Below are 15,966 nucleotides of genomic sequence, written 5' to 3'. Positions count from 1 at the left end.
ATACAAAAATAACACTGAAATATTAAAAAATAAAAATAAATAATAGTCAAATAAAAGTTTTCAATTTTAGTCATAAAATTGGAGACAGAAGTTAGTTCTCAAGCTCTCTTTTTAATGTCTTGGATTTGAAAGACTACCATATTGAGCAAAGTTTGTGGTTATGTGGTTTGTGGTTATGGTTATTGATTATGCAGTAAATGAAAGGTGATCCTTTATTTTACCAGTAATTCTGTTTGTATCGCTTTTTTTGTTCCATATTTTTAATGAAAACGGGCACAAAATATTCTAGATGGTAACTGTAGAACCAGCAACTGTTCTGAAATATCTTCAGGTTCAGCAAAACTATTAGATCATTAGAAGGTGCACATCTCTCTGCCCCTGATGGGCAATTCTTTTTAAAAGATCTCTGTACACCATAAAACATATGTTAACTTATGTTACCATGTTACCAATGTTACCATAGCCTACAAACAAGCCTAAAGAAAAAGGGAAGGTTAAAATAGTTACAGTAGTTACAACAGTGGATTCTCTCCTCTCTGAAGCTCTTGAAGTAGTTTAGCGTTTGAGCTTTGCAGTGATTAGCAGGAGTCACTGATAAAAAGTAGATTTACTGGGTGTGTCTGGGATTGTGTAGAGTACTGAGCTACTCTAATCCCACTTCAGCAATAAACAACCCTTAGCATTAACAGCTCTTGATAATATAGATATTTCCAAGACTACTATCACTGTTACCTTAATTAAATTAAGGTGGGTAACTGCATCAGCTTGCGTAGGCTGCAAAGGAACAAGTAATAGGTTTATTCCATGCTGAAAAAAAGAAGAAAGAGAACACAACGTTTCGGCCGTGGAGCCTTCTTCAGGTGTGCTTAATTAATTAATTGATTGAAAATTGTAAATTGTCCTGAACATAGTGAAGTCTCTGACTGTTTTTGCTCAACCCCCAAAAAAGAAATTATTAAACTAACATTTGTTACATTACTAAACAAACAAATGTGTTTGAAACACCCCAATGGAGTGTGCCAATCACAATTCCAAAAAAAAATAATTTAAAAAATTTTCCCCCTTTTGAACAAATTAGACTTCTTAAACTAAATTTTAAAATCAGTATTAATCAGCTGGCTAGCTTCTTAAATGTAATTTTCTGAGCATTTATGCAACAAGAAGAATTGAAATGCCAAATTTCCTCAAGAAAGAAGGCATTTTTAACATCAAAGTGCAAGGTGTCCATGACTGAATGCAAAGTCACTCTTGATGGCATTTTGTATGATATTTTTGTTAGATTCTAGTTATTAACATGAATGTATCACAGTGTATGGTGTTCAATACAGAGAGAGCTAATTTCTTTGTATATTCTCTGATAGTTTATTCAAACAGAAATTCAAACAATATTTTCTTTACCCCAAACTCAAGCAAGCTAGTCTGATTTATAATCACATTTTGTTTGGCAAAATACATTGTATCTCTTTGGATTTTAACCCTCTTTAACCTTTTAACATTAGTCTGTTTTTATAGTTATACACTCAAATCTATCCATCCATTTTCTAACTGCTTTATAGGGTGGCGGGGAGCAATGTTTGCCTGGACAGGATGCAGATCCATTGCAGAGCAAACACAAACATACACTCACTTACACTGGAACCAGTTTTCTCAAAAGCCAGTTAATTTAACAGTATGTCTTTAGACTGTAGGAAGAAACTGGAGCACCTGGAGGAAACCCATGCAAACACAGAGAGAACATATAAGTTCTATGCAGATAGCACCCCAGGAATTGAACCCAGGACCCTAGCGTTGCAAGGCAGCAATGCAAACCACTGCACCACAGTACCTCTCTTCACACTAAAGTCATCATTGTCAAATTTAAACAATTTTCACAAGAAAGAAAAATACACTTCTTGTCATAAACAGCGCTGCCTCCCAGGAAATGGGGCAACGCTGAAGGTGCTACAGACTGGGGGAGCAGCCGACCTACTGCACCTTGGGTACTGATGAGGGGTTGGTGTCTGCCTAGGTCAGGTCAGGTCCTGCTACACAGTTGACCTCCAGTCCCCTCTCAGCCACTGGAATCCTCTGGGCAGTACAGCTGTGGGCAAAAGGTCCCAGATATAGCCTGAGGAAACTGGAAACCAGGAGCAGGAAGGGCTCTGCTGTGAAGCTGGAACGGTGACACAGAACTGAGATGTAGTTATCAATAAAAAGCTAAAGCAAGGTACTCTGCGATCAAGGCAGAGCACACCCCTATACCCCGTGGAGCAGCAGGATGAGTGTAACACTTCTTTCATCTTTAAGACGAATACTTTTTTTCTGAAAAACCTATGTCTTGCCGATATACATAGATTGTTTTATTAAATCAGGTTAACCAATAAACTTATAATATCTGTATGCTGGCTGTCTTCAAAGTACTGTATATTTTTATACTTACAAATCCTCATGTTTTCCTGTGTGTCTTTTACATGGCAGAATTTGTCATTGAAGTGGGATTGTGAAAAGAGTGTGTCATATGTTTTGTGGGCATTTTTAGTTTGAGTTTACTTGGGTTTTTTGTATGCCTTATACACTTTGAGGCAGATGTTGTTTTTTAACACCCGTCGGTGGAGAAAATGTATTGGAAGATTATTTTACTGATGTGAGTGCAGTAGATATGGAATTCCTGTTAAACAACCTTGCACCAGATTTGTTTTGTTTTGTTTTTATGATTTAAAACATTATTAAAAAGTCTTTAAATTTTTTCAGCTACCAGTATAATAAACATGTTTCTAAACAAATCTGAAAATGTGTCCTAGTTAACAGTGGACCAGATTAAATTAAAACCTGAACACACTGGTCAGTTTCATTTCTAAACTAAGTAAAGTGTAGGTAGTTCAAGAAGGTAGCTGCGTCAGCATGCGTAGACTGCAAAGGAACAAGTAAATATTTATCCCATGCTGGGAAGAGAAGAAATGCAACGTTTCTGCCGTGGAGCCTTCTTTGGGTGAAACGTTGCCTTTCTTTTCTTCTCTTTTCAGCATGCTACCATGAGCTGCTAAGATTATGATTGGCTAATCCATGTGTGTCCCAACTGGTTTCAGAAAAAATGCTTTATTTTTAATTAAGAAAATGACCAGCATTCTTCAGCCTATTTGTATATTTTAAATTCTTTTAGATGTGTTTTAAAATCTTATTTTGACTGCGTTCATGACATGTAGTCTGCTTTCTTTTCACTTTTTTACAAGTGTTTTTTTCTGAATTATCTTCACATTTTTTTATTTCTGTCTTATATAAATGTCACTCCCAGTAATACACTGAGAACAAGAGCTATGCTGTATCTTGTACTGTGTATTGGTGTTGGTGAAGAAACCTATCACAGTGCATGCAAAGCAATAAAATATCAGTCATGGTGAAGCTGATACAAGAAATGCTTTCTGCTTAATTCATGTATATTGCTTTAAGAAAAATATATACAGAATGTACAGATTCTACATATATAAGATTTGAAACACTCCTCTTATTCACTGAAATATTCAGTACAGGGTGAAGTAAATGATGCTAATGGGACTTATGAATTTATGGACTGAATTTATCCTCTTTCTGGTCAGTGAAACAAGACATACAGTACCTGTAAGACTGAAAATTTATATTTTAAAAAACATACTATGGTCAGAAGTGTTTTTTTTTTCTGAAATTAAGAAAGCAAAAAATTTTTTTTGTTCCAAGTTCTATGGTTTGCCCTCTGTGTTTTATGAGAATTAAAGGGATATGCAGAGCATTTTTAAGTAGGACAAGATCACGTTTTAATTTAAAACTTAACTGCTTCTCAGTACATGGAGAAAAACTAAAAGGTCATTTATTCAAGATAGCCTGTATCAAACATTGACATTGTGTATGCATGAACTGCAGAAATAGCACTTATGGTGACGTGTCACGTGATCTTTTATTCATTCATCTTGGCGGCAAAATGTTTTTTTTTTTGTCTCTCGGCAATGGTCTCTGGCATGTCATATGGAATATTACTGTGCTCAGCATCTGCTGTTCAGACATATGGCTGAAGGACTGCTGGCTTTCCTTGTGGCAGTTTTATCCAAAATGCTCAGCCATCCATGGGAAGATGGCACCCGATCAGCACATTTCTTCTGTCTCCTCTCTAGAGGGCATGTGCTGACCCATCACTGAAAAATATGGTTAACCCCTTCCAACTATAATGTCCCAGTTAACTCGTTCTCCACATAAAGATGTTCAAACACAACTGTGGAGGGCTTTTCAACAATTTGTCATTTTTAATTCTATTCAAATCTATAGCTTGTAAAGAACAAACATTACTACAACTGTTCAGATACCATTGAACAGACCACAATTCCAAGTTCTACCAGGATGCAGATCAGGTTGTGCCCAATGTAACCACACTCTGTTGACATACATTATAGCATGTCAGTCATGCATGCCATTTACTCAAGTGCTCCACTGTTTGACAGTCAGTGTTCACATCAACAGTTCCTGCTGCCCCCCCCCCCCTCCAGTTTCCCTTGTCATAGGTGTATCCATTGCACTTACAATACTTTTTCACTGAATTTTATGACATGATAACTAATTGACATTCTCCTTTTTGCATGAGAACTCTTCAATTCCTTGCACAGGGACTGTAGATGGAGGTTCCACTGGTGTCATAGGAACAACTTATGCTAACAGTACAAACTGCAGTTGGAAAACAGAAATTGAAGCATGTTCAGCAGATGATTGTCATGATAACTATGTTTTTAGAGTTATATTCAAATGATGACAAAGTATCTAAATTTTCCTGGACTAACATTTCCTTAGAAAAGCCAGTGCTTTAACTTACAGTAACTTTTAAGAAGCTTTTAACTTAAAGGTTACACACTGGAATAAATCTTGCCTTCACTGGTAATTTATGTGTTAATGATGGAACAAGGAAAAGAAAAAAAACTGTACTTTACACAGAATGTACTGTTTGTTGAGTTAAAGCTGTAGTTTATGACTTTTGTTAATTAAGCAATTGAGCAGGTGGCAGCAATTAAACTTGCATAGACCATGAATGAATGAAATCTTGAGCATTTCATTACTACATGTGATCCATATTCTTTTCTTAAGTAACATTTATTTTCAGTTAGCTAATATTCTATTGAAATTGATACTAGTATAATTTACTGTATACAAAAAATGACCAGTTTATTTAAGTACACAATGTTATTTTTTTGTTATTTTAATTGTTATTTTATTTTCCCAAAAGACAAAAACACGTGAGTGTTGAAAAGCTAGAAATACACACAGCCTGTAGTTCCTGTTTTTTACATTCGGGGACTCAGGGGAGTGTTCATGTGAAGAGTTCAAATCAACGAGTCCGGGGCTGCCCTGCAGATTCACTTTCAATTAAAACTGTATTCAAACACAGATCAGAGCAGAGCTTGCAACACTCCAGAGAAAGTTCAAAGTGGAGGAAAGGGATTAAGCATGTATTATATAATGAAAGGCTTCTTTAAAAGAAATTAAGCTTTTCAATGTGGGAAATCTGTCACTTGGTCTGTAAATATATCTAGATATGAGTGACTAAGTCGCTTTCAGTGACCTATCAAGCAGGACCATATGTTACACGCTGTGGGGGGAAAACGTAGCTTAAGGCAAATCCTGCTTTATCCATAGCATTACAGGCTCTAAGAAAGGATTTAGTCTTTAAATCTTGATTAGATAGAATTTCCCTCTAGGACTAAAGCAGAATACTATTACTAAGCAGAGATAACCCAGCAAGAGGAGAGGGTTGGAATAAATAAGCATACAGGGCCAGCCTCTGAATTTATTAATGCAAAAATTATTGCAGGGCAATGATACGATAAGATAGCTCTATTATTAGAAGCCATGGATTATAAATCAGAATATAATCCTGTTTCTTACTTATGTTCCAGCTGAGGGTCCCAGTTTTCATTGCAGAGAAGGGAAGAGAAACTGAAGAACACTTAAGGTCAGTCCTCTTAAGCAGGGAACCTGTCTACAATTGTTTCTTTCCATTAGGACTACTTAAGATGATTTAAAAATATATATATAACTGCTTCTGATCAAGACTGTTATATATTTTTGTCTACAGAAGTGGTTGGTGTTTTGAGGGCTCTGGAGGAAATCACTGCCTCACAGGGATTTAACGCGGATGTCAATCTACCTTCACAACGCAGTCGGTAGAGGATAAAAAAACAGCCTACCAGTCTGAAGTGTTGCATCAATGATTTTGAAAACTTGTCTTATATATGGGTTAGGATTAATATTCATGTCATCATTTTTCTCCATGCAGGGTAAGTACACTGTTTCAGAACACAACGAGTGTTTACAAAGTATTGTAGAATGATCGGATGGTATCGGATGGTATCACAGTGGTATAAGTTCACCACTGTGATGAGAAACACTGAAAACGTATTCCTTTTGGGAAACAGAATATTCAGAGGGAAAGAGTAAATTGTTGAAAAGTGAAGATATATCTAAGTCTGTATCTGAGTACATTTAATAATAAATATTATTATGACTATTTCTATCACCTTGATTATTATTATTCTACAAAACAACCAGTTGGAACAGCATAGCTGACTATAATGTTGACTTGTAAGATGATACTTACAGTATATTCACACATCTGGATTTTAACATCAGAAGCTGAATTAGTTTTCTTAGAATAATATTGCCAAACATCACTTATCTCAGGTTTTCAGTAGTCCTTTTGTTTTTAATTACTACACTCAGGAAGCTAAAATAATGTTGAGAATAAGTGGGCTCTAAACTTTAATGCAATTTGTAACATTTTTTATGAAAGTTTATTCTATACAGGGAGCTGTCCCAGTATAAGAACTATTCTAGTGAACATTATTTAACTAAATGGAAGTGAAAAGTCCACATCAGGGTCTCCAACACCCTTTTAATAGTACATCTCAGTGCACCTCTACCAGAATGTTGGACTGAATAGTATTTTTTCTTAGTAGTATGTTTTATATCTTCCATCTGAGTAATGCAGAATTGTTTACTTCATAATAGTTTGTCATTTAAATGGAAATGATAATTATTTAAGAGGTAAAATTATTTTGTTCCTTATTATTATGTCAGTAGACTGGATTGGGGCATTTCAAATCTGAGTAAGAATAAATGTGAACTGTGAGCATATACATACTTTTTGTGTGTGTACTGTACGTTCTCCTTCTTGTACAGTATGTACAGTGTTTCACTTACTGTACCACAAGATTCTGGGAGGCCTGTGGAAATGCTGTGTTATGGCTTTATATTTACTGAAAGCTGGTCTGAGATTCAAAATGATTCAGTTATTTAATTAAACTGATTTAGCTTGTTTGTTTAATGAGCTTCATCTCACAGAACAGTGTCCTGGCTACAGAAAAGAATGTCTCAATATTGACATCACTAAATTTCTAGACACATTGCTCACATTCTGTTGAATGTTTGGTCTCACAAGAAACGAAATGTGACATTTCTTAAAATGTGATGCTTACAGCCTTTTTTGTAGTAAAACAGTTTTAAAAAACAATAATATATGGATTTTTCAATATTATTACCAAAGGCAATATTTAATCAGCTTTGTCAGCTTTGGAGTTCCAATGCAGAATCATTGCCCATTAGTTTGAAAAGCTGGGTCTTTGTAACCTACAGTATTTTCTCATTTGCATTTCTCTTCCCTGATTTGTTTTAAATTATTATCTTTATTATTTTTAGATCAATGTCACCAATGACTGAAGACATCATATTATTCACATTCAGTGGGTCTCTACAAAATTATCTTGACAAATTTGGTCTCTATCTCAATGGAATGATCAGAAAACATTTGACTTTTTTAAGACAAACTGTTCTGTGGAATTCACAGAAAAATACACTACCATTATTGTTATGATGATGATGATGATAATGATACATATAAAATGTGGAAACTATTTTAATTAGAAATTTACAATAAAAAAATTACAAAATACAAAAATGAACAATGAACTATAAGAAATAAAATATATTAAATTAGCAATGTTTAAAAAGGCAACATTCAAAATATTTATTTTGGTGCATTGTAAAAAGATGTAAATTGTTACAGTAGGTGCTGGGTAATTTTACATGTCTCAGTTTTCTGTAGATTTCACTATAGTTTTCTACACAGTTTGTCTATTTTGCTATGCATAGATGTAGATTTGTTCAGATGTCAGATACTTTTAATTGATTTCAAAGGATTTGCAGTATTTATTAGAAAGGCTTTTAGGATTAATTTACCAATGAAATCAGAAGTGGAGATTTGGAGTCCTTTTAGCTCAGCATCATCCCTATTACTTTTAAAAAAGCAAAGAATAGCAAAGAACAAGGAGCCAGCATCACATATTAATATTTGAGTGTTTCATTTATAAGCAGAGGATAAAAGATTTAAATAGTGGGTGGATAAAGATGGATATTTGTGTGGTATCCCTTTAGCCTTAATTGAATTAAGATGCTAACGTGATGGACATCCAAGTCTTAAAGTCTGGAAGACAAGGTCAAAAGAAGGTGAGAGGAAAAACAAGAAAAATACAAACAGAAAACACAAGCCTATGCATTTAGGATGTGTGTACATAATACACTGTTTGCACTAATTAATTAACTTAAGGTGAAACCCAGACAGTCTAATTGAAATTGACTCAGAGTTGGTTACCCATTTTTAATCACTATGGGCTGTTTTGAGAGCTCACAAATTATATCATACTGTATATACTGATGGAAAAAAAACCCACAACATTTTCTGGAATTAGAATACTATAGTTATATCTTATGTACTTTCACAAAAAGTTGTCTGTTCTTTTTAAGCCCTCTGACCAGCAATACAGTTTGTGCAGTGAGGCATTGCAACTTGCCAATCACACGAAAGCTCGTTAGGTGCACTTTTACTCAACGAGGTCCAGGTGGAACAATGCCTGATCAGGTCACCTTTAAAAAGGCCTCAATTCAATTCAAAGCTTAGGTCACTGCAAGAAAGGCCCCACTTAGTCAGTTTTCCTTGCATTTCATAATGCCTCGAATGTCACCAGAAGCAAGGGAGAGGGCCATTGGCATGCTGCAGGCAGGTATGGTATGTCATGTGCCAGCATTGCCAGACACTATGGAGTAAGCCACCCCACTGTGTCCCGACTGCAGAGAAGGTTGTCCAAGATCATCTTGAGTGACCACACCAGAGCAGGACCGACACATCAGACTGGTCCATCTGAGAGATTATTGCAGATTTGCCACCTGTACAGCTGCTGAAACTGCCGGCAGACACAATGCCCGCATCAGTGACAGGTCAGTGAGGCTCCATGCTGCTGGCCTAAGAGCAAGGCGACCTGTCAGAGGCCCTCTGCTCACACCTCCTAGACATCACACCCGACTGGCTTGGGCCAGACAGAGGCTGCGATGGACTCATCAGCAGTGGCATCAGGTCCTTTTCATGGATGAGTGATGAGTGATCTTTTTTCCATCAGTATATATAGTATATTCCATATAAACAGCCATGTTTGGTCTGATTATTTGAGTATAAACTCTAAATGTGTGGGTAGTATTTGTTTATATAGTTGAAAGTTTTGGATCCATATGAAAGCTGATCAGCTTGTCCTTCTGACAGCAATAAGAAGTGATTGACAGCATTAAATCAAGGGTGTTGCTTCAACTTTGTCACAATAAGCAGCACAGTGCTGATTCACATTTACAACCCTATAGCTGATGATTTTAGACCAGCATGAGCTTATGTAACTTGGCAAACTTTGGTATATTGTAGTATTCGTAATTTTGAGTTTTTTAATATTTTATTTAATTTTTGAAGCAGCCATTTTTAACCCTCTTTCTACTGTCCACCTGATTAGCTGATGAGAAATGGAAGGAGCAAACAAATCAATTAACAGTTTCTTTCTTATATCATCTCAAGCAAATGGACTCCAGTGCTATGGCTGCAACATTATCATGGGGAGGAAGTATGTGGATGTTGGGTGCTCCAATCCTGAGGTCATCACATGTTCTCATTCACATAAAGGATTCAAGCATCGCTTCTGCATTAAAACAGAGAGCAGTAAGTCTGTTTTTTTGTACAATAAAAAATAGACTTTCTCACTGTGGGCCTTCAGTTTAATTCTCACACTTAAAAAACTGATTGTAAAAAATTGTGTGCACCCTGACATTGTGGTCATATAGGTGAAGTGACACAGGCCTTGCTATTAAGCATTAGTTTTTATGTTTCAAAGTAGCATCAGTTATGTTATGTTATATGTGTTATGCTTTTGTTGTGTAATCCCAGAGATAGAAGGGTCTATATCTGGGATCACACTTATCACAAGTTTTCTCTATGTACAGTATTCAGACAATTTTAAATGATTCAAAGGGATCCTTATAATGTAAAATTTCCTTTGCTTAAGAAATTTGGCTGGCAACAACAAAAACAAGCTGGACTAAATGTCTACCACGTCAACATTTCATAGTGGCACAATTAGCAAAAAATGATGAGTACATATGTGTATGTGTATGTTTCCTCCATAGAAATGATTAAAATAGCTAAAACTAACAGAAAGAGTGGCATTTTTCAAACGAGGAAGTAAAAAAGGAAAGGGAGCTAAATTCTTCTCTGAAGTTCAAGTAGGTAGCTGTATCAGCATGCATAGGCTGCTAACACCTGAAAAATGCCACACCCTCTGCAGCCAGAGGGCGCTCCTACTCTGTCCTGTCCCTAGTTTCCTGTGGTTTGCTGTCCTTCCAGCGTCTCTCTGTCTGGGGCTCTATATTTTTCCATGTCACTCATTCCTCTTCGCTTAGCATTGACGTTCGGATGTCCTGAGACCCGCCTAGCACCAGGTCGCCCCATGTCCGCTCCCTGAGGGCATTGGTTTCTATACAGCATTTCCTGAACTGCTGAGCCCGGGCTAACCCCCATCCTGCCACTATGCATAGGGTCTTTTTCTGCTCTCCTGCCATCCCACGGTTCGTCCCTTCCGACATCCGTGACAAAAAAGGCTCCACAGCTGAAACATTGTGTTTCTTTTCTTCTCTTTTCCTTACTTGTTCCTTGAAATTCTTCTCTGACAAATTCAGAGGACACCAGATGGTATTGTTTTAGCAAGGATTTATGGGCTTTATGGTTTGAAAGGTCTCCCTTTGTTTGTAACGTATTATATCTCAGTAGTAATGTTTTTGCCAATGTTTCTGGCAAACATTGCCAGGCTCCCTTAAATAACGTTTTCTGTAATTTCAAATTTCAAAGTAAAATAAAACTGGGTAAAAGAGAAGAGTCAAGGGAAATGGATAGGAATGTCAAATTAGCATTTAACTGCAAGAAAAGTAAATGACAAAAAAACTACAGTCATTCATTTTTTAGCTTTATATTCTATGCAACCATCCTCATAGTTGGAAGGAAGAATAATATTGTTCTCAGAAGTATAACTTTGTATAAACTGAAGCTTTTAAAAAAGATGAGTAAATACATCTGAACAAGAGAGCAAGACTCTAGTATATTCTGTAACAAATAATGTTGATGACAACAGTATAATAATGTGTCAGAATCTGAGATCAATTTATTACACATCTTGACTGCAAAATTACATTTTTTATCCTGAAGTTCCTGAAGTCTGGAAGCCTTGCCAGTCCAGAAAAGCTGCTGTTGTTTTGTGACTTGCTTTCATCACAGGATCTTGCCTGTACCTTACCAAGCACTGGCACAGGTGTTGTTCTCCTTTTCAAAGGTACAGAATTTTACATTAATGCTGCAGCCCTGATTCCCTTAAAAGGGTTTGCGACTACCCTTTGAAAAAAAATAAAACTCTGCAATTTGACTTCATCACTTCCATATGCATAAATCTTCTTTTTAATTTACTTTCCGTTACATTATATTCTTTATTTTGAAAAGTGAGCGGCACAGTGGTAAACATTGCTGCCTCACTGTACTAGGACCACAGGTTCAGTCCATGTGGGTTTCCTCTGGGTACTCCAGTTTCCTCCCACAGTCCAAAAACATACTGGTTAATTATCTTCTGAGAAAACTGGCCCTGGAGTGAGTTTGGAATGCGTGTGAGCCCTACCTTGGGCACATTGCTTGCAAAGATAGGCTCCAGCTCCCTCGTGACCCTGAATCAGATGGAGCAATTATAAAATGGTTGTTTTAAAGATAAAAGATTTTGTTCTTAATTTTATGGTTTGTACTCATGCATTGGTATTGATTTTCATACAACATTGAAACTGCCTGCCAAGCCTCATCACTGCAGCTGGTAAAATTCAAGATTTTATAATAAATCTAAAGCGTAAAAACACAAAAGTCAATTGCATACAATCCGGACAAACAATTTTTCTTTTTGCAAACATATTCAATATTGCAAACTAATATAATTGTGTAGTAAGAGTTCGGACTGATGCCTTCTCCTAACATTATGCACTAAAGAACAATTTTAGAGAACGATATTTAGATCAAAATACTGTATGATTCCTGTTGTACGATCTTATGGAAGTCTGTATGGATTCACACAATGTTTCTGCTTTTGTTTTTCCTAATGTTTTCATTTGCCAAATCAGAGCTGCATCTGAGGGGCCAGGATCTTCTGTGTTTTTTATTAAAAAATCAACACTTTGCATAATTAGGTCCTTTTAATTACTCTAAGCTCTTTGCCAGTTAGAGACTTCATACTTCTTAATCATACATTTTTTAAACAGCTGAAAGCGATCTCGCAGTTATAATTCAATATTAATTGTTTCATTTTGCTTTGACTGTGTAAGTGGGAGGCCATCCAGAACTTGAAAACCTATAAAACAAGGTTACTTGAGGCTAGGTTATTAAGCCTATTTTGTTCATCTGGTTGCTAAGCAGTATATTCATCAGAGGAACTCCTGTACCAATTTCTTGAAAGATCCAAAGAAATCTGCTTTAATACCTTTGAAATCAACCTTTCTTTTGTAAATCTGATTTAAATTTCCTTCTATGCTTTAATTTTTTTCAAGCAATTAAACAGAAAAAGGAGAAGGCAGACCAGGTGTTGTGCCTCCCAGCTGTCTTCGCTTTGCTTTCAGTCTTCCTGTCCTTTTCTGAGGCCAGCAATAGGGAGGAGTGCCCCACTCTGAACAGTAAAAGTGGGGACGTTTTGTGACCAACCTGTTCCTCTTGACATCAGTGTTTTGAAGTACCCCCTTGTGGTCTAATACAGTGTTATTTTTCTCTTGCTGCAGCAGCCCTAGGAATTGTCCTGACCAGCGGCTGTGCCACCTCTCGGCACTGTCACCAGCAGGAGCTCCCGGGGGTGAGGATCCACTGCTGTGAATCTGACCTCTGCAACAGCGCCCTGTGGTCCAAAGCAGCTCTGCTCCCATACCCCTGTGTGATAATGAGCCTCCTGATAGTTTGGTTTCAATTATGAAACAAAAGCAAATTCTGGATGCCAGCGTAATGAAATACCCAAACCAACAGGTTTTGACGCCTGACTGATAGAGGGAATGTCACCACTGCATTTAGTTTCAGCATCCTTTTCAAAATAATGCAGATGATAAAGTTTCATTACTAGGAATGATCAAATTACCCTCCTTCATTCTTTGTAGTGAATATCTTAATTAGAATATCAAGGAGATGAAGGCATACTGTTTAGAAGAGCCCAGTAGAGTCCTGTGGCAGCCAATGGGTGGATGCCCTGACTCACCAGCCTTCCTACAGTAACTCATGGATTTTGTGATTACACTCCTTCCCTTGCTATCAAGAAGTCTAGTCAATCTTAAAAACATAAAATAATCAAATCTAAAAATTGGAGAACTGTGATAAAATCTACAAGATTTATTTTTTTTAAAGTAGAGCCACAAGACCTTGTAACATTTCTGTAAAGAATAGTCTTGGAAAACTGATGTACAGATTTTACTGTAGTGCATGGTACTGTACCTAATCAACTTTTGATATTTTCTTTCAAAACATGCAATAGATGACATACATAATTACAATATTTTATTTACTGAAACAGATGGAAAAAATGTCTTTTTACCCATAATCCTACCACATAAGCCAATACTAAATACACAGAGAAACCCCATCCTACTCTATAAGAAGTGTTAGTAATGATGATAATTCACACCAAACCAGTATTTTACCATTGTTGATGGTTGCCAAATGTTTATGCTGCATTACTGAGAGGTTAATGTCTTGATCCTTGTTCATTACAAAGTTAATAACTGTAATTTATACTAGAAAACATACTGCTGAACAATTTTAAGACTATAAGTAGGTGTGAGTAGTTCTTTAATCACTATTTCTTGTTGAAACAAATTGTAGATTCAGTGTTGATTAATGATCTAATGGAACACCCTTCCTTGCTATTTTTTTAATAGTAACTGAATTCTAATTTTCACTAGTAAATATTACTGTAGATACTGTATATCAAATTGGTTCACACATATGCATTCTAAACATTTTAATTATTTACATTTATCATATAGGTACAAATTACTTAAGTAATATGTTTCTTGCTCACTGAATCAATTAGAAAGGTGAAACAAAATTGCATCTCTCTAAAAGGAGTGTGGTTTTAAATTTGACAGGTGCCAACAGTACACAGATGTTCCTGCTGTTTAATTCTAAAATGTGTTAATTGGGTACTGTATTTATTAATGCAACAAAAACATCACACTTGTTAAGTAGCTCATAATAATTTGTGTAGATATCACTTGAAGAAGTGTAAGGCAAATAAAATGGAATATACAGTATTACACTTCGGGCACTTTTATAAGCCAGTGGTTGGGCAAGCTATTGTAGTGCTCTCAGGTTCACATGGGTATGTGCACTCGCTGCTGCCACCTCAGGTTGACCCCCCACCGCTGGGGACTCGAACCCGGGCCTCCGGCGTCACTCAACAGGGACCAAGCCAACTGAGCTAAAGGGAAAATTTCCGTCAGCCTGATGGCTGCAGTCCCTGCCATTCATAGGGAAGGGCGGTGACGTCACCGTGCTGGTAAGCCGGCTCGCACAACCTATAATGTAGTCACTTCACAATAATTCTTTGGGATTTCCAGATGCACTCCACTGCATTTTTTGCGGGGGTTCATCAAATGACTTCAGATGAATGATAGCATGTTTTCTATGATTCAGTTGTATTTTTATGGCCATTTAATGCTAGACACAAAATTGTTTTTTTATTATCTGTACTTACAATATCAGGGTAATTTTAATTAACTTCTATAAATAAAATGAAAAATATGAGAAAGCACAATGATGGTTTCTTGTATAGCTCAATAAAAGTGTGCATTCAGAGCACAGGCTGATTGTCCAAGGAGCAGCTAAAGTGCTTCCAGGGGTAGGGTTGTATAGTTGGCTAAGGTTCTCTTTGGACAAAAGTGACTCCTGCGATTTGTTGGGCACCTGCAAGCCTGCAGTGATGACAATGAGGAGCATGCCACTCACACATATTGCCAGCAGCCATATCACCCTACAACTCACAACTGGCAACCCCCTGAAGCTAAGCAGGTGTGAACCTGGTCGGTACCTGGATGGGAGATCCCTGCTGGAAGAGGTGTTAGTGGGGCCAGCAGGGGGCACTCACCCTGCGGTCCATGTGGGTCCTAATGCTCCAGTATAGTGATGGGGACACTATACTGTAAACAGGCGCCGTCCTTTGGATGAGATGTAAAACCGAGTTCCTGACTCTCTGTGGTCATTAAAAATCCCAGGGTGTCTCTCAAAAAGAGTAGGGGTGTAACCCCGGCATCCTGGCCAAATTTCACATTGGCCCTTACCAATCATGGCCTCCTAATAATCCCCATCTATGAATTGGCTTCATCACTCTGCTCTCCTCCCCACTGATAGCTGGTGTGTGGTGAGCATTCTGGCGCAGTATGGCTGCTGTCGCATCATCCAGGTGGATGCTGCACATTGGTGGTGGTGGAGGGGAGTCCCCATTACCTGTAAAGCGCTTTGAGTGGAGTGTCCAGAAAAGTGCTATATAAGTGTAAGTAATTATTATTATTATCTAGTCTGCACTAAACCTCCTGTCGGAAGCTGTGAAGCTT

At 37.1% G+C, this 15,966-nt stretch overlaps 1 protein-coding gene across 1 annotated transcript; it reads left to right on the top strand.

Annotated features, from left to right (window-relative positions):
• The first annotated feature begins 6,067 nt into the window (after positions 1-6,067).
• LOC148816146 (uncharacterized) lies at positions 6,068-15,167 on the top strand. The gene is made up of 3 exons (XM_088940632.1): positions 6,068-6,269; positions 9,881-10,021; positions 13,153-15,167. Exons 1-3 carry the CDS (start codon positions 6,200-6,202, stop codon positions 13,338-13,340), a joined length of 399 nt encoding a protein of 132 aa, XP_088796758.1. The 5' UTR covers positions 6,068-6,199; the 3' UTR covers positions 13,341-15,167.
• The last annotated feature ends 799 nt before the right edge of the window (positions 15,168-15,966 follow it).

This window comes from Atractosteus spatula, chromosome 23, assembly GCF_055471065.1.
Source record: "Atractosteus spatula isolate fAtrSpa1 chromosome 23, fAtrSpa1.hap1, whole genome shotgun sequence".
Classification (NCBI taxonomy): Eukaryota; Metazoa; Chordata; class Actinopteri; order Semionotiformes; family Lepisosteidae; genus Atractosteus; species Atractosteus spatula.
Note: the sequence above shows the minus strand (reverse complement) of the source record. Positions and strands in the feature narration are given on the sequence as shown.